Source organism: Pelophylax lessonae (assembly GCF_965119305.1).
Source record: "Pelophylax lessonae genome assembly, chromosome: 1".
In the NCBI taxonomy this organism is placed as follows: Eukaryota; Metazoa; Chordata; class Amphibia; order Anura; family Ranidae; genus Pelophylax; species Pelophylax lessonae.
In genome coordinates this window covers 703,453,193-703,476,578 of record NC_138768.1, presented here as the reverse complement: position 1 = coordinate 703,476,578, position 23,386 = coordinate 703,453,193, and the positions used below count along the sequence as shown (strand labels likewise).

Here is a 23,386-nt window from a genome sequence, read left to right as displayed (position 1 = left end):
TGCAAATTTTTTTACCTGCAAAAAAATGTGCATTTATTATTTCTTATTAGAAAGTGAACTTATTCTTTGAGGACCTGAAGTAGCACAAACACTGACTCCTATTTCAGCAATACTATTATCTGCTTTACATTTTTTGTTTTGTTGTAGTTATTTTTATAAATATGCATTGTAAATAGATTAAAACATTCAAAGCAGAAGGACTAAGGCTCAGTTCACACAAGTTGTACGACTGCGACTTTGCCCTGCGACTTCCGATTTGATCTGACTTGGATGCTATTTAGGAGCCTTTACAAGGTCTGAAATTGCACCCAGGTCAGACCAAAGTAATACAGGATCCTTTTCTAAAGTCTAAAGTCGGAGCGACTTGTGTAGTATCAGTTAAGATGGCTGTCATAGGGAAAAATTTAATTAGACATGTCATGCGACTTGGGGTCTCACAAATCAGATCCCATGTCACAGCAGTGTGAACTGAGCCTAAATGTTTGAGCACTGTAACATTTCAGTATCTTCAACATGAGAAACATTACTGATGGAGCAAAGAAAAAAGTTGACATTTCTCTATGCTACCCCCAATATCCATAATTGGTTCATCATGTAAAATCACAAACACTGGTCGTACTGCTTCAAATTATAGTCAGTTAAACATAGGCAACATTTCATTTTAAATAACCTTAGCTCAAAGGAAAGATCAAATACCAAGTGTTGCACCTTGTGTAAATATTTCATATTCATTTATAAAGAAAACTACTGTATAGGCAGTAGAGATGGGCCGAACACCCCGTCTTCAGTTCGCAGCAGAACTCTCGAACAGGGGAAATGTTCTTACCCAAATGGCAAACCCCATTGAAGTCTATGGGAGCCAAACAGGAAAAATCAAAAGTGCCCAATTGATGGCTTATGTGCAAGTAATTGGCCATAAAGGGGGTATGGGGGTCAGGGAACTGCCCTGTGGGACATGTGTTAATTAAAAAAAAAATTACAAACAATAGTTTTTTCAGGAGCAGGGATTTTAATTATGCTTTAAAGTGCAACAAAAAAAAAGGAAAAATGCATTTAAATCTAGTGCCTTGGGGATCCGCTTAATGTGCGTGTAAAGTGCCGCATCTGTAGCATACATAACATTTTTAAAGAAAAAAAAAAAGAGCAAAATTGCCGGCTATTGAAAAAAAAAATCCATACCAGACCCTTATCCGAGCATGCAGCCTGGCAGGTCAGGAAAGGGGAGGGGACAAGCAAGTGCCCCCCCCCCGCCTGAACCATACCAGGCCATATGCCGTCAACATTAACCACTTAAGCCCCGGAAGATTTTACCCCCATTCCGACCAGGGGGTATTTTGCGATTCGGCACTGCGTGACTTTAACGGACAATTGCGCGGTCGTGCGACGCTGTACCTAAACGAATTTGGCGTCCTTTTTTTCCCACAAACAGAGCTTTCTTTTGGTGGTATTTGATCACCTGTGCGATTTTTTGATCACGCGCTATAAACAAAAAAAGAGCGTCAATTTTGCAAAAATAGCAATATTTTTCACATTTTTTTATATGAAATTCCCCCCAAAAAAAATGTAAAAATCAAAATTTTTTAACATTTTCGGCCAATTTGTTTTATGCTACCTATGTTTGGTAAAAAAAATCGCAAAAAGCGTATTTTGATTGGTTTGCGCAAAAGTTATCGCGTTTACTAACAAAGGGAAAGATTTTTGTCATTTTTGTTGTTTTTTTTTTTAACGCGTAATGGCGGCGATCTGCGATTTTTTTGCGGTACTGCGACATTGCGGCGGACAGATCGGACCCTTGACTGACATTTTTGACACTTTTGGGGTTACCAGTGACATTTCTACAGTAATCAGTGCTATATATATGCACTGTTACTGTAAAAATACACTGGTAGTGAAGGGGTTAACTTTATTTGGGAGGGAGGGGCTGTGTGTGTCCCTAGGGGCGTGCTTTCTACTGTGATTGGCTGTGGCTTGAGCTGTAAGGACACTGATCAACGGATCTACATAGTAGATCCATGTGATCAGTGTCTTTACAGCGAGGAGAATGACAGGCAGCTTGTTTACACAAGCTGCCTGACATTCTCCCTCTCCCCCGCCGATCGCCGAGTGGCCGGCAGACATCGGGTCCGCTGGTCACACGCGCGGGGGGGTCCGTGACCACGCGGGAGCGGGAGCGCGCCTCCGGGGGCGCGCGCTCGCTCCCTAGACCCTCACAAGCAATCAACGTAGCCCTACGTTAGTTTGCCTGTGAGGGGCTGACTGCCGACGTAGATAGTCGTGCGGCGGTCGGAAAGTGGTTAAGGGGGTGCTTTGGGGCAGGGGGGCTCTGCTCCTCCACCCGAAAGCACCCACCCCCCCATGTTGAGGACATGTGGCCTGAAATGGTTCAGGAGGGGGGGTGCTCACTTGTCCCCTCCCCTTTCCTGACCTGCCTGGCTGCATGCTCAGATAAGGGTTTGGTATGGATTTTGGGGGGGACCCCACTATGTTTTTTTTTTTTTTTTTACCAACACTTTTTTTTGTTTTTAATTCAGCTGTCAGTGGGGAAACCCATTGACAACTGATAACTCATCTGTTGTTAAGGAATGCCGCGGCCAGTTTCCCGGCCCCTGCTCCATAACAACCAGCTTACACTGCGCTCCTGATTGGGCAAAGCTTTGTCCAATCAGGGCGCAGAATGCACTGTGCAGTGCTCAGTGCATTGCAGGGTGTTCATCGGGGTGAACTCCCGGCAAACACCCTGCAAATTTGGGTGTTCGGCAAATGGCCATACAGGCAAATGTTCGGCCCGAACTGATGCTCAGGCTGAACTGTATGCCCATCCTTAATAGGCAGTAAATATTTTAAATTGCACAAAGGCACAATACATAATTAAAATAAAAAGTGCATTTATGTGGAAACTATAAGAGCTCATATGATATTGATGTTGATAGGGTAAGCTAGGGGATTTTCCAGCGCACACACTGTTTCTTTTCAGTCTTGCTCTGGCAGTCCCTGTAACTTTACAGAGTGTCAGTAAGTGCACTTTATTCTAACACACATAACAAGATTTAGTAGCAGCACAGTAGGCAACTACAGTGCAATGGGGAGGTAAGTTATGCGGAGCAAGTGGGTGGGGTTTTATAGGTGTTCATGAAGGGGTATGCTGAATGTGCTGAGGAGTACACCATAGTAGGCTCTTCAATATACAAAACATGCTTTCCCTACTCCCCAGCATGTAATGAACCCCAATAAGCTTTGCCCACTGAGTACAATTGGCAACATTTGTGAGGTTTTTTAAACCTCACTTTTTAGATTAGCTTTAAGGCAATCTATCTGTTAAGAGTTCTTTATCATAATACAAGTCCTGATTTTGCTACACATTTCAGTGGTAAGTATACTGGCTTCTATGTGTGTGTGGTATGACTGGGCAGTGCTCAATATGCAATGTTGATTTAGAACTCCACCCTATTTTTATATAGAAAATTGCTGTCAACATTCTTATAAAGTAAGGAATAAAATTGAGTGTTTTAATACTCCGAAATGTCATCAAAAATCAGGAAATGTAGGCAAAATATTACTATTTTCCAAAATGCATTGGAATCAAAAGTGAAATTACGTAAACATTTTAGTTATTTTTCGTAAAAAGGTTCCAGAAGTTTAAGCTTCATTATACCAGTCTTTAAATGTTTTTGCACCAAAAATGTCCCCACTATTTGCCTCATTTGTTTTTTTTTTTTTTTTTTTCCTTCACAGAAACAGTAAAAACAGAAAAACAAAAATGTAGAGTGACACAAAACACATACACCAAAAAAGTACATTATTAAAATAAACTAGACTAATTATCTACCACCTCACAGCCCTTTCCCGCAAGAAAATACAACATGTACATAAAGGGAAAATGGATGTGCTGAGACATACTGTATGTAAAAAGTATATAAAATATCAATTTGTATTAGACATTGATAGAACTGACTGGTAAACTCAGATCAATCCAATAATATCATACCCTGATACCAGATAATCTCACATTTTTTTTTTCTTTAGTCTATTAAACACAATACTATGTGACAAATATACAGAATGTTTTTTTAGCGATTTAGAATAGCATAATTTTTTGTTTGAATTTTTATATACTGCTCAGTATTTTGCAATCTAAATATATATTCATGACGCTTTAACAAGAATCACCCAAGGTCATTAAGAGGACATCACTTCAAAACTGTGTTTTTAAAAATGAAATGTCAGGAGAAGCCTGTAGCTTTACACTAACAGTAGAACATAGGCATGCCATTCAGTTTGTCCTTTAGTATCACTAGCAATATTGCAAATCTACTGGAAACAGACCTTAAATGTAGATGCTGATGTAATGCAGACTAATGGAAAGTGTACAAATGTGAAAATGTCACTGGTCCAAATCTATTAATAATATTGAAAACACATATGCATGTTTGATGTGCATAAGGATTAAGGTGACAGGTATGCTGTAAATATGTGATGATTTCATAAATAAAGAGAAAGTATGTATTTTAATTATTTTTGCAATGCAAAACAAGCAAAATCTCGCCCTATCAGCTGCTTATACTTACATTCCCTTTGCTTCTCTTTCTCTCCATTTGCCCAGTCCATCCAAGGACGAGGGTATAACAGAGCAGGGAGAGAGCCTTCAGCTCAATATAAGATTCAAGACATGAACCTAATCATGGCTTGTTCTCTTCAATCTCAGCAGCAACAAGGAGGAAAAGGAAAGCAAAGTTAGGTATATGTAGCTGGGGAAGCCAACATGACAAGGAACCCCCTGCTTTACCCTGCATGGGCAATGTACAGATTCAGATAAAAGCAATTCTGGTGTGGCATTTATATTATAATGAGGGTGCCTGTGTTTTTACTTTACTAAGGGTTGGCAAAATGATTCTTTCATGCTATTCAACAAGTAAGGGAATTAGAAATGGGATAATCCAGTTCACTATATGTTTTGGTTCTCCTGACAGACATTTACTCACCACAAATGAGTCAGAATTGCAGGAAATCCAGATTTAGTTAAACTGACTCATCCCTAATTGTTATATTTTTTATCTCTTACTGTACAATGTGACCATCAAAATAATTATCTGAGATTTTCTTATCTATATTTTATTGGCCACTTTAGGTTGTAGAATTCAATAATCTTCCTGGAGAAATATTATCATTACAAATATTTGATCATTTTTTGGCATATTGCTGTGCTGTCTCTTTAGATAATCTATAACGCTCTGTAAATTATTTGTCATGGATTAAATGTTTGTATCATGCTGCATGTTCATACTTTAAAAGGACTTTGTCACTTTTAAAAAGGCTGCTAATGAGTATAAATTATATATTCTTGCAGCAGCCTACAGTCTCTATAGCTATGCCATAGTTCTGATTAGGCAAACCTCTGACACTTAATTGCCCTTCCAATGATGTCTTATCACAGTAATGTGCCAAAGGAATGTGTGTAAGTTTAGAGGCAATGCCCAAAAATCTTTGCTATCAGAATGGCCCAGGTGCCTGTTAGATGCGTTTGTTTGTATAATTGGCAGCGTCACTTTGGGAATATTGTCCCTAGTGTTCATATTTAGCCTTTCCTAATAAAATGACAAGCTGGTCCTAATTTTGTTTTAAAATATGAATTATCTAATGTTAACACTTGTATGTGAATGTATTTATTTATTTAGATTGACACTTACATTGTCTTGTCCTATGGATCTGAAGAATTTCCCTATGGATGTGCAGACTTGTATTATGCAGTTGGAGAGCTGTAAGTAATAAGAAATGCAATTTTATTTCACACAACCTGCTTCTTGTATAATTATGATTTCATAGTTTGTAATGTAATTTGTTTCTAAATACTTTAGTTTTTGAGTTTCAGACATTTTAATCAAACATTGAATAATGAATATTCTACATACCTGATTTCTGCAAAAAATGTTGGCAAATCGTTTGCTTTAAATTTACCGGACACTTCAAGGCTGCTCCTTATCTCCTTTACTCTTAATATTACCAATATAACAATTTATCTGCACCATAAAACCTTCCTTGCTCTTCAGGGGAAAGAGGTTAGGAAAGAGTGAGTAACCTATTCTCAGCTTTCATGGGTGACCTCTTGTTTTATATTTCTCAGCCAACCCACATGATCACCTACCTCATCAATGGTTTTGATATTTTTTGGATTACTCTCTAATCCTAAAACCATGGTTCTTAATGTCTGGCTTTCCCTTTCTGTATTCAATCAACTTAAAAACTCCTTTACATTATGTTGGGAACCCAGATCTATCATATCTTTAGGCATCCACATCCCAGCCCAACCTTGGGATGTATTCAAAATCAATCATCTAGTGATGTATTTGAAATCAATCTAAAATCCTTTTTAAACTTGTCCATATTTTGACGATTGATTCTCACATCATTTTGTCTTTTGTGATCAAATAATTAATTATCTTTTATGACTTTGGTCTGTGTTTGTGATGACCCCTTACCTGCCTCATCTCCCTAAAATTTAGATCATCTTATGGGGCAATTCATAGTCAGGGCATTTTTTGCCAGAGTGTTCTTTTGCATGAATGTTAAACAGTGGAACACAGCAGTTTAACTAAAGCAGTAAGAAGATACAACAAGAAAGAGATATTCCCCACTCAGGACTGACTGCAAGCAACCAACATTTTGTAAAGCATCTCTTACAAGTCTGATTCCTACTCCCTCTACCCTTCAGAATGATCCCTCTACTATTCCTCCTCTCACTAGTATCCTCTGTTCTCAAATTCTAATTACATTTCCACTCTTCTCCACCTCATAGCTTACATTTATCACCCTCACTCCTACACTCTCCCTGCCACTGCACATATCACCTCCTGCAAATACTTAACCCACACACTAATCCAAACACCAGGACAGTGTGGTATGTGTGCTCATATACGGTACATCCTGCTCCCATCTTACTTTCCTCGCCCTACTTCTTCTCCCAATTTCTGGAGGTACCTCCCCTAATCCTGGCCCTCTGGTATTTCACTACCACCCCCAAAACTGGCCCCCTCCTTCCTCTGACAACAGCCATGATTAATCTCTATCCCTCATGCTTCCAAAAGCCAACCCCCGGCCCCCCTTCTCATGTACCCTGCGCAATATCTACTCTGTTTGTAACACACTCGCCTCGGTCCATTACCTTTTTGTCTTTCATTCCCTTAACCTTCTTGCCATTACTGAATCTTGGCTTCAAGGGTTTGACTCTGCCTCTTCTGCTGCCCTCTCCCACGGTGGCCTCCACTGGACTCACTCACCCAGACCCAGGGGACAGAAAAGAGGTGGAGTTGGTTTCTTTCTATCCCCACTGTACACCTTTCAAGTACATCCTACACCTCCCTCTCTATCCTTCTCTACCTTTGAGATTCATCCTTTGTATTCATCTGATTTCTCCAATATGTCTAAGGACGGCAGTGATCTACTGGACCCCTGGACAGGTGCAATGCTTCCATTATGACATCTCTGCTTGGCTACCCTACTTTCTCTCCTCTTAAATACCCACTATCATTCTTTGTCACTTTACCATCCACAATAATGCTAACAGTCTGGCTACATATCAACTTCTTAACTAACCCTCATCCTTTGACCCAACACAATGGACACAGTCCTCCACTCACTCTGATTGTAAAACCCTTGACCTTGTATTCTCTCACTTTCTAACTTCCTGCAACCTCACCAACACACTCTTTCCTGTCAATGATCACAATCTCATCATTTTCACAGTGTCCCTGTCTTCAACTACCTATTCCTCCAAGCAGAAAACAACTACCCATGGAAACCTTTGTGACTTTAACTTGTCACTTCTCTTTACTGTTACTGACTAGGGATGATCGAACGTTTTGGGTCGACCATCGGTTTGACCCGAACATTGACTGTTCGAAATTTGGCCGAATTCCTAACTTTTTGCAGAAAAAGTTCGGAATTCGGCAACCAGAACCGACCAAAATACAATGGGACAGGAACTGGGCTTTAACCACTTTACTACCAGTCACGTAACCTCTACGTCGGCTGACTTTGAGTGGTTATACCGGGATGATGCCTCTAGCTAGAGGCATCATCCCGGTACCGTTGTTTGAAGCCGACGGTCGGCTTTCCGTCGGTAACGATCGATGCGGCTCGGGAGCCGCTCGATCGTTACCCGGGGGGGGCGGGAGGGGACGTCCCCCCCCTCCCGCCGCCTTCCGCGGCTTTGCTCGGGGCTACCGTCCCACCGGGAGCCCCGAGCACCCAGCCGGCACGTCCGCCGGCTGGATGGAGTCCCGATGAATGCCGGAAACGGCATCGATCGGGTCTCCGATGACGTAACCCGGAGGCGGCGTCCATGACGTCACTTCCGGGTTACTGTGCTGCAAAAGGCGGCAGATTTGAAAAACGGCTGTATGCAAAAATGCCGTTTTCGGCGTTTTGCATACAGGGAAGTGTAGTGGAGGGGTCTAGGGTCTTTTAGACCCTCGATCCCTCCATAAAGTGTACCTGTCACGACATATTGCTGTCACCAGGGATGTTTACATTGCTTGTGACAGCAATAAAAGTGATCAGATTTTTTTTTTTTTTTAAAAACCTGTAATAAAGTTTAAAAAAAAAGAAAAAATAAATAGGAAAAAAAAAAAAAAATTTAGCCGTCCCCGTCACCGTTAGCTCGCGCACAAAAAAAAACGTATACGCAAGTCGAGCCGCAAATGAAATCGCTGTTCAAACCACACATGTGAGGTATCGCCGCGATCGCCAGAGCGTGGGCAATAATTTAAAAAAAAGAGCTACACACTAACTCTAAACTGGTAACCGTTAAATAAATTTAAAGCGTCGCAGATTGAGATCTCTATTGACCGTAGTTTGTCGCCATCCCACGGGGGGGCGCAATTTTAAACCGTAACATGTTTGGTATCTATTTACTCGGCGTGACATCATCTTTCACAATATACAAAAAAAATGGGCTAACTTTACTGTTTAGTATTTTTTAAATGCAGTGAAATGTGATTTTTCAAATTTTTTCCAAAAAAATGGCGTTTTAAAGACCGCTGCGCAAATACCGCGTGACAAAAAATTTTGCAATGACCGACATTTTATTCTCCAGAGTCTTTGCTAAAAAAATATATATAATGTTTGGGGGTTCTAAGTAGTTTTCTAGGAAAAAATACTGGTTTTAACTTGTGAACAAAAAGTGTCCGAAATAGGGCTGGGGCTAAAGTGGTTAAAAGCCCGTGATTGGACCAGAAACATAAGTAAAAGCCAATTGAGGGGGCAGGAGGATGCTAGGAATGTGATTGGAGTGACTAGGGGGTCCAGAGGCCTATCAGTATTGAATACGCCCCCCAGTATATAACATAGCCCCGCCAAATCTCTAGCACTGTAATACAGGGGCTGTGGAAGAGAGTGGAAGCAGTTCTGTTACTCCTGCTTTAAAAGTGTCATTTAGCAATTATTAGTGTGAGGAAAGGGATATCTAGTGTAGTTAGGGTACTATATACCACTATAGTTAGATTCAATAATCTAGTTTCTGTAGGGAAAGTGTTAAGTGTCAGGGTGACCGTAGTGTAGGGTGAACTGACTCTGACTGCTATGGCAGGGTGACCAAACTCTTCCATGTCAGGGTGACCGTCATAGAAAAAAGTTTGTTTGTCTTAGAATTGCAGTAGAGCAGGGACAGGGCTCCGCTACTTTCACACCTGGCCGTTTTTGTTGCAGGCGTTTATTGGGCTTTTTTGTGGACGTCTTTGGAGGCAGGCATGACATCTGAACTTCTGTGTAGGGGTATATACACACACACACATATATGTATATATACACATACACACATATAGGTGTGAAAGTAGCGGAACCCTATGCCTGCGCTAATGAAATTATTTGCAGGGATGTGGCTCCGCTCCTATCACACCTATATGTGTGTATGTGTATATATACATATATGTGTGTGTGTATATATATATATACCCCTATACAGAAGTTCAGATGTTATGCCTGCCTCCAAAGACGCCCAAAAAATGCCCAAAAAAACGCCTGCAACAACACACCTGGGCGTTTTTGTTGCAGGTGTTTATTGTGCATTTTCTGGGCGTCTTTGGAGGCAGGCATAACATCTGAACTTCTGTATAGGAGTATATATACACACACACACATATATATGTATATATACACATACACACATATAGTTGTGAAAGTAGCGGAACCCTATGCCTGCGCTAATGAAATTATTTGCAGGGATAGGGTTGCGCTCCTATCACACCTGTATGTGTGTATGTGTATATATACATATATATGTGTGTGTGTGTATATATACCCCTATACAGAAGTTCAGATGTCATGCCTGCCTCCAAAGACGCCCAAAAAATGCACAATAAACGCCTGCAAAAAAAACGCCCAGGTGTGTTGTTGCAGGCGTTTATTGGGCATTTTTTGGGCGTCTTTGGAGGCAGGCATAACATCTGAACTTCTGTATAGGGGTATATATATATATATATATACACACACACATATATGTATATATACACATACACACATATAGGTGTGATAGGAGCGGAGCCACATCCCTGCAAATAATTTCATTAGCGCAGGCATAGGGTTCTGCTACTTTCACACCTATATATGTGTATATATACATATATGTGTGTGTGTGTGTATATATACCCCTATACAGAAGTTCAGATGTTATGCCTGCTACCAAAGACGCCCAAAAAATGACCAAAAAAACGCCTGCAACAAAAACGCCCAGGTGTGTTGTTGCAAGGGCTTTTTTGGGCATTTTATGGGCGTCTTTGGAGGCTGGCATAACATCTGAACTTCTGTATAGGGATATATATACACACACACATATATGTATATATACACATACACACATATGGGTGTGATAGGAGCGGAGCCACATCCCTGCAAATAATTTCATTAGCGCAGGCAAAGGGTTCCGCTACTTTCACACCTATATGTGTGTATGTGTGTATATACATATATGTGTGTGTATGTACAGTGCCTTGCAAAAGTATTCGGCCCCCTTGAACTTTTCGACCTTTTGCCACATTTCAGGCTTCAAACATAAAGATATAAAACTGTACGTTTTTGTGAAGAATCAACAACAAGTGGGACACAATCATTAAGTGGAATGAAATTTATTGGATATTTCAAACTTTTTTAACAAATAAAAAACTGAAAAATTGGGCGTGCAAAATTATTCAGCCCCTTTACTTTCAGTGCAGCAAACTCTCTCCAGAAGTTCAGTGAGGATCTCTGATTGATCCAATGTTGACCTAAATGACTAATGATGATAAATAGAATCCACCTGTGTGTAATCAAGTCTCCGTATAAATGCACCTGCACTGTGATAGTCTCAGAGGTCCGTTTAAAGCGCAGAGAGCATCGTGAAGAACAAGGAACACACCGGGCAGGTCCGAGATACTATTGTGGAGATGTTTGAAGCCGGATTTGGATTCAAAAAGATTTCCCAAGCTTTAACCACTTTAATACAGGGCACTTCCCTCCCTTCCTGCCCAGGCCAATTTTCCCCTTTTAGCGCTGTTGCATTTTGAATGACAATTGCGCGGTCATGCAACTCTGTACCTACACCAAATTTATGTCATTTTCCCCCCACAAATAGAGCTTTCTTTTGGTGGTATTTGATCACCTGTGCGATTTCTACTTTTTGCTAAACAAATAAAAAAAGACCGGAAAGGTTGAAAAAAAAAAAAAGTTTTTTTGTTTATGTTATACAATTTTGTAAATAAATAAGTTTTTTCCTGCACTGATGAGCACTGATGAGACTGCACTGACAGGCACTGATGAGGAGGCACTGATGGGGTGGCACTGATGGGGTGGCACTGATGGGGTGGCACTGATAGGCGGCACTGATAGGCGGCACTGATAGGCGGCACTGATATGCGGCACTGATATGTGGCACTGATATGTGGCACTGATAGGTAGTACAGATATGCAGCATTGGTGGGCACTGATAGACAGCACTGCTGGGCACTGATAGGCGGCATTGATGGACACTGATAGGTGGCACTGGTGGGCACTGATAGGTCGCACTGACGGGTACTAATGGGCACTGATAGGCGGCACTGACGGGCACTAGTGGGCACTGATGGGCGGCACTGATCGGCACTGACGGGCGGCACTGATGGGCACTAATGGGAACTGATAGGCGGCACTGGTGGGCAATAATGGGCACTGGTGGGCGACACTAAAGGATGGCAATGATGGGCACTTGTGAGCAGCACTGATAGGGAGGACACTGGTGGGCATCACTGATGGGGAGGGCAATGGGGGGCTCCCTGAGCCCTGATTGCCATCCCTGGTGGCCATAGTGGGCATCCCTGGGGTCATAGTGGGCATCCCTGGGGTCATAGTGGGCATCCCTGGTGGATCTAGTGGCATCCCCCCCGAGGGTCTGCACTGGTAATCAGTGATCTGATTACCAGTGCCGACCCCCCCTGTCAGGGGAGCCGCCGATCGGCGCTCCTTTACTCGTGCCTGTCAGGCACGAACTAAGGAAAGCCGATCAATGGCTGTTCCTGTTTACGATGTGACCAGCCGTGATTGGACACGGCTGATCACATGGTAAAGAGCTACGTCAGTAGTCTCTTTACCGAGATCGGAGGTGCAGGGTGTCAGACTGACACCTCGCATCACCGATCGCCGCTCTGCGCGCCCCCGGGGGCGCCCAGAGCTGTGTTATCCTGCCGCCGTCATATGACGTCCGGTCAGGATAACACAACCACATTCCTGCCGTCATTCTGTTATAGGGCGGCGGGAAGTGGTTAAACATCCCAAGAAGCACTGTGCAAGCGATAATATTGAAATGGAAGGAGTATCAGACCACTGCAAATCTACGAAGACCTGGCCGTCCCTCTAAACTTTCAGCTCATACAACGAGAAGACTGATCAGAGATGCAGCCAAGAGGCCCATGATCACTCTGGATGAACTGCAGAGATCTACAGCTGAGGTGGGAGACTCTGTCCATAGGACAACAATCAGTCGTATACTGCACAAATCTAGCCTTTATGGAAGAGTGGCAAGAAGAAAGCCATTTCTTAAAGATATCCATAAAAAGTGTCGTTTAAAGTTTGCCACAAGCCACCTGGGAGACACACCAAACATGTGGAAGAAGGTGCTCTGGTCTGATGAAACCAAAATCGAACTTTTTGGCAACAATGCAAAACGTTATGTTTGGCGTAAAAGCAACACAGCTCATCACCCTGAACACACCATTCCCACTGTCAAACATGGTGGTGACAGCATCATGGTTTGGGCCTGCTTTTCTTCAGCAGGGACAGGGAAGATGGTTAAAATTGATGGGAAGATGGATGGAGCCAAATACAGGACCATTCTGGAAGAAAACCTGATGGAGTCTGCAAAAGACCTGAGACTGGGACAGAGATTTGTCTTCCAACAAGACAATGATCCAAAACATAAAGCAAAATCTACAATGGAATGGTTCACAAATAAACATATCCAGGTGTTAGAATGGCCAAGTCAAAGTCCAGACCTGAATCCAATCGAAAATCTGTGGAAAGAACAGAAATCTGCTGTTCACAAATGCTCTCCACCCAACCTCACTGAGCTCGAGCTGTTTTGCAAGGAGGAATGGGCAAAAATTTCAGTCTCTCGATGTGCAAAACTGATAGAGACATACCCCAAGCAACTTACAGCTGTAATTGCAGCAAAAGGTGGCGCTACAAAGTATTAACTTAAGGGGGCTGAATAATTTTGCATGCCCAATTTTTCAGTTTTTTATTTGTTAAAAAAGTTTGAAATATCCAATAAATTTCGTTCCACTTCATGATTGTGTCCCACTTGTTGTTGATTCTTCACAAAAAATTACAGTTTTATTTCTTTATGTTTGAAGCCTGAAATGTGGCAAAAGGTCAAAAAATTCAAGGGGGCCGAATACTTTCACAAGGCACTGTATACCCCCACACAGAAGTTCAGATGTCATGCCTGCCTCCAAAGACATCCACAAAAAAAGCCCAATAAACGCCTGCAACAAAAACGGCCAGGTGTAAAAGTAGCGCAGCCCTATCCCTGCTCTACTGCAATTCTAAGACAAACAATCTTTTTTTTTTCTGGTTCTGGACATGCTACAGAGCTGAAACTTCACAGGTACACTTTTTAGACACCCCCCCCCCCCCCAACACTAAATCCAAAGAAATCTCTTTTTTTTTTTTTTCAATAATTTTTTCAATAATTGGCTATCAAAAACGACAATTTTTAAGAACTTTTTTTGTGTGATTAATAGTCTGGGCATGACCCAGAACCCTAGGCACCTTTTAGGGGCATTTATTGGGTTTTAGGGCTTCAAAATTTTGTTTTTTGATTACCGAAGTTCGGGTCCCATTGATTTCAATGGGGTTCTGGAATCCGGACTTTCGGGAAGTTCGGGTGTTCTGGTCGAACCGAACTTTTCCAAAATTTCGATCATCCCTATTACTGACTTCCTCTATGATAAATGCACCCCTGTCCTGTCCCGACCTAGCCATTTCTGTCTACAACAGTTCACTCTAATCCTCCATTGATGCACTTGCTCCACTCACTACAAGCAGAACCAGACCCCAACCATTACAACCTTGGCAGACTGATGACATTAAAATTTACTGTGCACTGGAGCCATTGTGGTGTAAAACCAAATTCTGCAAGCCTTTACCCAAAATAAATCTGCCTTACTAAAATACAGTTCGTCCCTCAATGCTGCCAAATAAGCTTACTTTATCATTAATACTCTGTCATCCCATCTTTATCTGCTCTTCTTTACCTTTAATTCTCTACTTTGTCCACCTCCACCCAGTAACTCACCCATTGCTCAGGAGATTGCCAATCAGTTCAAAAACAATATTGTGTAATTCATGGGAACATCTGCACTGCACAGATATTATACCACTTAACATACCCGGTACAAAACCACATGCAATACTTTCCTCTTTTGACCTTCTTACTACATAAGAGGAAGAGGTTGCCAAAACTTTTTTAGAAGCCGACCTTACCAACCTGGCCACTGGACCTTTTTCCCTCACAACTACTTTGGTCATTCTTTTGCTCTATCCTATTCTCCCTCGCTCACTTCTTCTATCTCTCCATCTCTACTGGCACCTTCCCCTCCCCTATAAGCATTCAGTGATCACCCCCATACTTAAAATTACACTTTGCTACAATGTAAAGTAGTACATCAGAATCAAGACAACCGATGCCTTGCTAAAGAAGCTGAGGGTAAAGGAAATTGACTGGCCATGCATGTCTCCAGACCTAAACCCTATTGAGCATCTGTGGGGCATCCTCAAACAGAAGGTGGAGGAGCTCAAGGTCTCTAACATCCACCAGCCCTGTGATGTCATCATGGAGGAGTGGAAGAGGACTCCAGTGGCAACCTGTGAAGCTCTGGTGAACTCCATGCCCGAGAGAGTTAAGGCAGTGCTGGAAAATAATGGTGGCACCACAAAATATTGACACTTTGGGCCCAATTTGGACACTGTGACTTAGGGGTGTACTCACTTATGTTACCAGCGGTTTAGACATTAATGGCTGTGTGTTGAGTTATTTTGAGGGGACAGCAAATTTACACTGTTATACAAGCTGTACACTCACTACTTTACATTGTAGCAAAGTGTAATTTCTTCAGTGTTATCACATGAAAAGATATAATATAATATATTTACAAAAATGTGAGGGGTGTACTCACTTTTGTGAGATACTGTGTGTGTGTGTGTGTGTGTGTGTATATATATATATATATATATATATATATATATATATATATATATATATATATTTTAAACATTTGCTGACCACCTCCTGTAGCTCTACTGCTACAGGGCAGCTCAGTTGTGCAGAATCACATAAATATATGTTATTTGCCTTTCCGAGTAGGGGGCGTGCACATGGGCATGCCTGCAACCCTCTCTGGCTGTGCTGTCATTGGCTGCAGCACAAGCCGATCAGTGGGTCCCAGCCATTGAATTATCAGCCTGCAGAGTGAATGAAATAAGAGAGCCCTGTGTTGGTAAACAACACAGTGCTCTCTACAGACAGCAGTGATGTGTACATTGTGTAAAGACGGCAAAACAGCACACAGTACACAGACTAAACATTGTTAGGCACACCTTTAACCCCTTGATTGCCCCTAAATGTTAACCCCTTCCCGAACAGTGTCATTAGTACAGTGATAATGTATATTATCAGCACTGATCACTGTATTAGTGTCACTGGTGATGTCAGTGTCAGTTAGTCAGTTCCCCCAACGTCAAATAGTGTCAGATTGACCACCGCACTATCGCAGTCCCATTATAAGTCACTGATCACCTCCATTACTAAATGTAATACCTAACCCTAAAAATTCCAGTATATACCATATATATCATCATTTGTAGATGCTATAACGTTCACGTGAACCAATCAGCACACACTTATTGGTATTTTTTTTGTTTTTTTTTTACTAAAGAAAATACTTTATGAAGTTTTTTTTTGTTTTTTGTTTTTTTTTTGTTTTTTTTTATTAGATATGTTTAATATCAGAAAGTAAAATATTTGTTTATAAGTGAAGCTGAAGTGGTTAAAATTTTGAACTGAATGTTTTTTTTTTACAAGGTGAGGGTTCACATATACTTAAAATAAAGTTAAAAAAAATACATATGTAATCAAGATCTACTGTAACATATTTTTGTTGATATTAATATTATACATTTTAGTACCACTTTCTTTTTTAAAAGAGAATACATTGATGTATAATGGTTTTCTCAATTTAAATAGTAATTTAATATTTTATGATAACATATCTTGAAAGAAAAATGTATTAATTTAGTTCAACTTTTGTAATAAGAAATAGTTGTTACATCTTTAAAAACACTAGTCCAATTTGTCTTCAGAGGGAAAAAAATCCTTTCTGACACTTAATGGTAATTGGATAAATCCCTGGCTCACCATGCTATCGTAGTTTAATTAAATATGGAAGTTACATTAATAAGTTAACTTCATTCTGTCCTTTAGTAATAATGGCCAATTTAATTCATAAGCCAATCTAGTGCAATGAGTAAATGAGTTGGTTAATTTCAGAAACTTAGGGACAGTCACAAAAAGTACACATTAGACAGATTCTATACACAGCCTTAATTATCCTGCTTTTTGTCTGTAAACTCCTAGATAGTAAAATACAAATGTATTTAACCCTTTTAATACAGTCTTGCTTTGAAAAATAATTCTTTTTTGTTTCTGGTCTACTGTTGGGGTGCGTTCACTGTAAGTTTCCATGGAATGCTAGCAAAATGCTTTAAAAAAAAAAATGGATGTAGGGTTACTAAAGGAGTGAAGGCTGTTCACCCACAGTAAATAAGCTCAACCTGCATTCACATTGAATACCCAATCATGGGTTGATCTGCTTGAGAAAAGTTCTGCATGAAGCAATTCAAGCGCATTGAATGCAACCTTTCAATACCACAGCAAAACACAGTGAAACATTCAATAGAGCAGCAATATCTGCTTCGTGTGGACCAGTCCTAGCATGCAGTAAGGAGCTGACAGGAAAAGACAGTTGTTAATCTGTGTAGGGATCATATTCTTTTCACTACAAAGAACAGCTCTGTGTTGTAACAAAAGACGAGAACATGAAGCAACTTTGATAAGTTATGAATTGGTAAATGGTAAAGTAAAGTGTGCAAAATAGGTCAACTAAATACATCTTAACCACTTTACCACCGGAGGATTTTGCTGTCTTACGTCCAGACCACTTTTTGCTATTCGGCACTGTGCGACTTTAACTGACAATTGTGCGGTCGTGCGACGCTGTACCCAAACGAAATGTACGTCCTTTTTTTCCCACAAACAGAGCTTTCTTTTGGTGGTATTTGATCACCTGTGAAATTTTTACTTTTTGCGCTATAAACAAAAAATAGCGTTTATTTTGAGAAAATAACAATATTTTTAACATTTTTTTATATGAAATTCCCCCCAATAAAAATGTAAAAATCAAATTTTTTTAAAATTTTTGGCCAATTTGTTTTCTGCTACCTATATTTGGTAAAAAAAAATCACAATAAGCCTATTTTGATTGGTTTGCGCAAAAGTTATTGCGTTTACTAACTAAGGGAAAGATTTCTGTCATTTTTAGTGTTTTTTTTTTTAACGAGTAATGGCGGCGATCTGGGATTTTTTTTGCGGGACTGCGACAATTTCGGCGGACAGATCGGACCCTTGACTGACATTTTTGACACTTTTGGGGGTACCAGTGACATTACTCCAGTAATCAGTGCTATATATATGCACTGTTACTGTAAAAATGACACTGGCAGGGAAGGGGTTAATTTTATTGGAGAGGGAGGGGTTAATGTATGCCTGGTGCTTACTAACGTGTGTGGGGGGAGTCAGGGACAGATCGCATGTTCAGCTACGCTGAACTATGCTATCTGTCCCTGCCTGTCACTTAGGAGATCCGCCCGCTCTGTTTACACAAGCGGGCGGATCTCCACACTCGATTCCCCGACGATCGGGGAATAGCAGCGGTGATCGACGCTGCTCCTCCCCGGGCCCGACTCCCGCTGTGACTGAAAACAGTCGTAGACGTAGGTCTATGTCGCTGGACGATAACGAACCACTTTGCCCCAGTACAGTCAATGTGACTGGTCGGCAAATGGTTAATGTGGCTCAGTTTTTACCCATAAGTTTAAAACCTCACACTAGCCAAACTGCGTATTTTACTTTAGAAAGAGATTGAAATGTTCCAGGTTCTGTCAGTTTTTATTGCTATCTGTGTTGGTTTCCCCAAACTTCCTGTCCAAGACTCTCCAATGCGAACATTGACAGAAACCCATTTTTAGTAGAGTTAGGAAGTGTTTAAACTCCTGAAAATGTTTGTATTGCTGTCTGAACTTTCCTGTCCTGGTGGCAATGACAACTCCAACCTCACATTTATTGTATACAACCAGATGTAAAAGAAAAGTTCTCTAAAAGGGTCACAGACAGAAGTAAACACATTTTAGACCTCTCTGTCGAAAAAATACAAAAAAAGAAAATGGATAGAATAAATCTTTTGATTTACTGTCATTTCAAAGATAGGTTGATATACAGTACATAAAACATAAAATAGCGTTAATATAATTTAATAAAGTTGTTGCATAGCAAGTTTTAACAGAGAAACCTGTATAATTAACTGTGTATCTTAAATGATCACATTCACTTTGGTGGAACAGATTTTGACATAGCAGTTGTTTCTTGTCAGATTAATGTCTTTGATTTTGGGATGTTTCTTCTGGCAACAGTTGACATGCTTCAAATGATAATCAGTATTACCCACAGCTGTTTTCAATTGAATACACACCATACTATTGAATATCAAAGTAATTTCTATGAAGTCATGTACATAATTCTGAGGCATTGTCCAAGGAACCTGAAAATCTGTCACAGATTACACTCCACTATCATTATTAATAAGACTAAACTTGTTTTCTATTTGAATGCATTCATGAAGTCGAACTATCATAAATCTAAGAGGGATTTACTTTCAATGTAGATGGTATCATTTATTGTTATCGTTTAATTTATCCTTGTAGAGCCATTTTATTACATGCTTATCTCTAAGTGATGATTATGTGTCTTCCAGTTGGATACACAATGAATGATCTAATTTTTGAGTGGCAAGAAAATGCACCTGTGCAGATTGCTGATGGGCTTACTCTTCCACAATTTGTTCTAAAAGAAGAGAAAGATTTACGTTACTGTACTAAGCATTATAATACAGGTATGCGAAGCAAGTCAATCTTTACTTTATTTCTTTTTACAGGTTATCAGGTACAGATGTTCCTTGACATAAGTTACATGAATAGATATTTATGCAATCTGGGCTACATCCAGTACCCATCTAGCATGGCTTGCTGAACAGATTATACTGCCCAGAGCAGTATTTGAAAGTACTCATTCTTTCTGACATACTAAAAAATATGTGTATATGCTTTTGCCTCAGTGTGCCAAAAAAGCAAGGAAAGCAGCCCAAAATACCCTTAAAATATTTATTATGCACATGCAATGCTTGTGGAGACACAGACAATAGTGACTGGCTACAAATTGCATAGATAATAAAGGGTTTTCTAAGCAGTCCAAACTCAAAAGTTTTGAAAATTCACCAACAAAATGGTGGCATACACTAAATTAGATTGGGATTTTCTGTAATGATTTTCAGGCTGTCTTTAATTAGTTAGTTGTGTGGCATTTACTTTTCTTCAGGAACCATATACAGTAGTATAAAATTCAAACTGATAGTACTATAGAAAACTGCAAAAAAAAAACAAAACAAAGTCCATAACAAACTCTTCACCTGGTTTCCAAATACCTATTTATGTGGCACTTGGCAGTATTAAATGGGACAATAGCTTAATTTATCTTAAGTGTATGTCTGGGCAAAACATTTTTTTCTCTATCGCTCATTGACAGACGTAGTCCTCGGTGATACAGCACCTTCGGGTTATGTTGCCTCCACAGGAGCAGGACTAGACAGGAAATAAAAATGCTCTGGCCACACCCCAGGGGCAGTCCCCGAGGGTATATCCTCTCTCTCTCCACCACAGCAAATCAGTTTTTTTCTGTCTAGTCAGGGATCTTCGGTCCTGGCAGGATTTTTTTCTTAAAAAGATTTTTTAGACAGCTTTTTTCTCCAGTGTTCCTGTGAGATCTTCAAGCAAGAAAGCTGAACTGGGCGACGGGCTGGATGTTGAAGAGCACTTTCTTGCCACAGGCTGCTAAAGCTAAGGGACCTCGCAACAAGCGAGGACCTTTCTTTACCGCCCATAAAGGGTTCGCACGCCCGGCTGGAACAAGCGGGAAAGGCAAGACTCCTCCAGGAGGGTTCAAGAAAGGCTGGTCGGACAAACAGAGGACCGACTCAGCCAAACCCGAAGCAAAGGATTACACAGCCTGAAGGTGCGCCCCCACCCGGGTTGAGGGTGGGGGGACGTTTTCACCGGTATTCAGGACATTAGATCGAGCATCGACTACTACTGCGATTCTTCCCTTCCAACATTTAAGTACTACAGGGAGCGGTAGTCACTGTTCCCTGAATAGATCTTTTCCTTTACCTTTTCCTAAAATTAGTCTCAATTCCCCACAGGAATCGGATCTGGTTGACCAGACAGACCAAGAAGCCTCTAGCCGGGTGACTTCGGTCCCTGAGATTCAACCAGGAGAGATTGAATCAGGTGTCGGATAAATGTGTGGGAACAGAAAACGACCAGACTTTGTCGGATGGTCGGGGCCAGATAGCTCTAGGGACGCCTGGTTCAGATCTCGTCAGTGCCAGTGGTCCTAGAAATTCTAGGCTGGCCTCGTCAAGCCGGCCTGGCCGACTTGGACTTGCTAGTCGCGGACGTTCCGTGGGAACTGCGTCTCAGGGAGTATCTGCGGTCTCGAGGACCAATCTACCATTGTGCTTTACAGTCGCTGGTTTTAATGGCCTGGCCATTGAGACCCAAGTACTGAAGGACAGAGGGTTGTCAGCTTCAGTCATTCCTACCCTTATTAAAGCAAGGAAAGCGACTTCCAGCAGAGTCTATTATCACACATGGAAGACTTATATCGCGTGGTGCGAATCTTTAGGATTTCCTCCACGTACCTATTCGGTGACTAGAATATTGGCCTTTTTGCAAAAAGGGGTTGAGCAGAAGCTAGCCTTGAGCACCATCAAGGGTCAAGTTTCAGCATTAGCAATTTTCTTTCAGAAACTTTTAGCTACCAAGTCCTTGGTGCGGAATTTCATCCAGGGGGTGCGGCACCTGGCTCCACCAGTCCGCGCGCCGTTACCGCCCTGGGATCTTAATTTGGTTTTGTCGGTTCTACAGAAACCTCCTTTTGAAAACATCAGGGAGATTCCCTTGCTTACTTTATCCCAGAAGGTGGCCTTCTTGGTGGCTATCACTTCTGCACGCAGGGTGTCAGAACTGGCTGCTTTATCATGCCAGTCCCCATACTTGGTGATTCATAGGGATAAGGTAGTACTCCATCCTAAGCCATCCTTTCTTCCTAAGGTGGTTTCAGATTTTCATCTGAATGAAGATATTGTACTACCTTCCTTGTGTCCTCAGCCCAATCATCATCGGGAACATGCGTTGCATTCCTTGGATGTGGTTCGGGCAATCAGGGTATACCTGAAGGCTACGGAATCGTTCCGTAAGACGGATTAACTTTTTGTGATCACGGATGGCCCCAGAAAGGGGTTGCCTGCATCTGCCGCGACTATTGCCAAATGGATTAGACAGACGGTGGTACAGGCTTATTCTATTAAGGGTCAGAGTCCTCCGTTCCCTGTTAGGGCGCACTCCACTCGAGCGCTCAGTACTTCCTGGGCCTTTCGCCATCAGGCGTCAGTGGTCCAGGTATGTAAGGCGGCCACCTGGTCGTCGGTACATACCTTTACAAAATTTTATAAAATTGATGTGATGGCATCGGCGGATGCCTCTTTTGGCCGCAAAGTGCTGCAGGGCGCAATTTGAGGAGACCGGTGGTCTACCTCGAGGGTTTTTTTCTGTTGAAAAATGTTTTTGTTGAGTCTCATCATTAAGGATGAGCATTGTAAACTTCTAGTTGGCACCGGTTGGGCCTTCTAGATTTGAAATTGATTTCCATTTTCCCACCCCTCATTTGTGATACTGCTCTGGGACTTCCCGAAGGTGCTGTATCACCGAGGACTATGTCTGTCAATGAGCGATAGAGAAAAATGGATTTTTGTAAAATCTTACCGTAAAATCCTTTTCTCTTAGCTCATTGACAGACGTAGTACCCGCCCCTCGGTTTTTGAGTTGGGTTGGGTTAAATTCTCTAAGCACTGCTCTTGTGACATAACTGATTTGCTGTGGCGGAGAGAGAGAGGATATACCCTCGGGAACTGCCCCTGGGGTGTGGCCAGAGCATTTTTATTTCCTGTCTAGTCCTGCTCCTGTGGAGGCAACATAACCCGAAGGTGCTGTATCACCGAGGACTACGTCTGTCAATGAGCTAAGAGAAAAGGATTTTACGGTAAGATTTTACAAAAATCCATTTATTTGCTTTGGATGGAAGGGGGAAGAATTAGAACCACTGTCAGGTTTTTACTGCTATCTGTGGCTCTGTTAGAGAGATCCTCCTGAACAGTCGCATTGTCTGGAGATGAGTGGTGTCAGTTGGAGTAGTAGAGTTAGATGGACTTTACATAAATGACTAACAAATTAAAGCCCATATTTTTCTTTTGTGATAAAGGCTTTAAAAAAAGACTGAAAGCTGACCATTGTGACTGGCAGGATCACTAGGTGGAAATAAAGGAAAATAGCCAAAAAAAAGAGAATAGAATACAGGAATTTGTGAGCTATGATAAATTGAATGTTGTTCTTGGGTTTAGATACGCTTTTGGATGGAAGGGGGAAGAAGTAGAACCACTGTCAG

The 23,386-nt window shown here is 41.3% G+C and overlaps 1 protein-coding gene across 1 annotated transcript in view; it reads left to right on the top strand.

Annotated features, from left to right (window-relative positions):
• The window catches only part of GLRA3 (glycine receptor alpha 3), a 369,294-nt gene that overhangs the window by 242,034 nt on the left and 103,874 nt on the right, over nt 1-23,386 (top strand). The window contains 2 exon segments of the mRNA XM_082269464.1: nt 5,673-5,755; nt 19,584-19,721. Coding sequence (XP_082125590.1) covers nt 5,673-5,755; nt 19,584-19,721 — 221 coding nt within the window.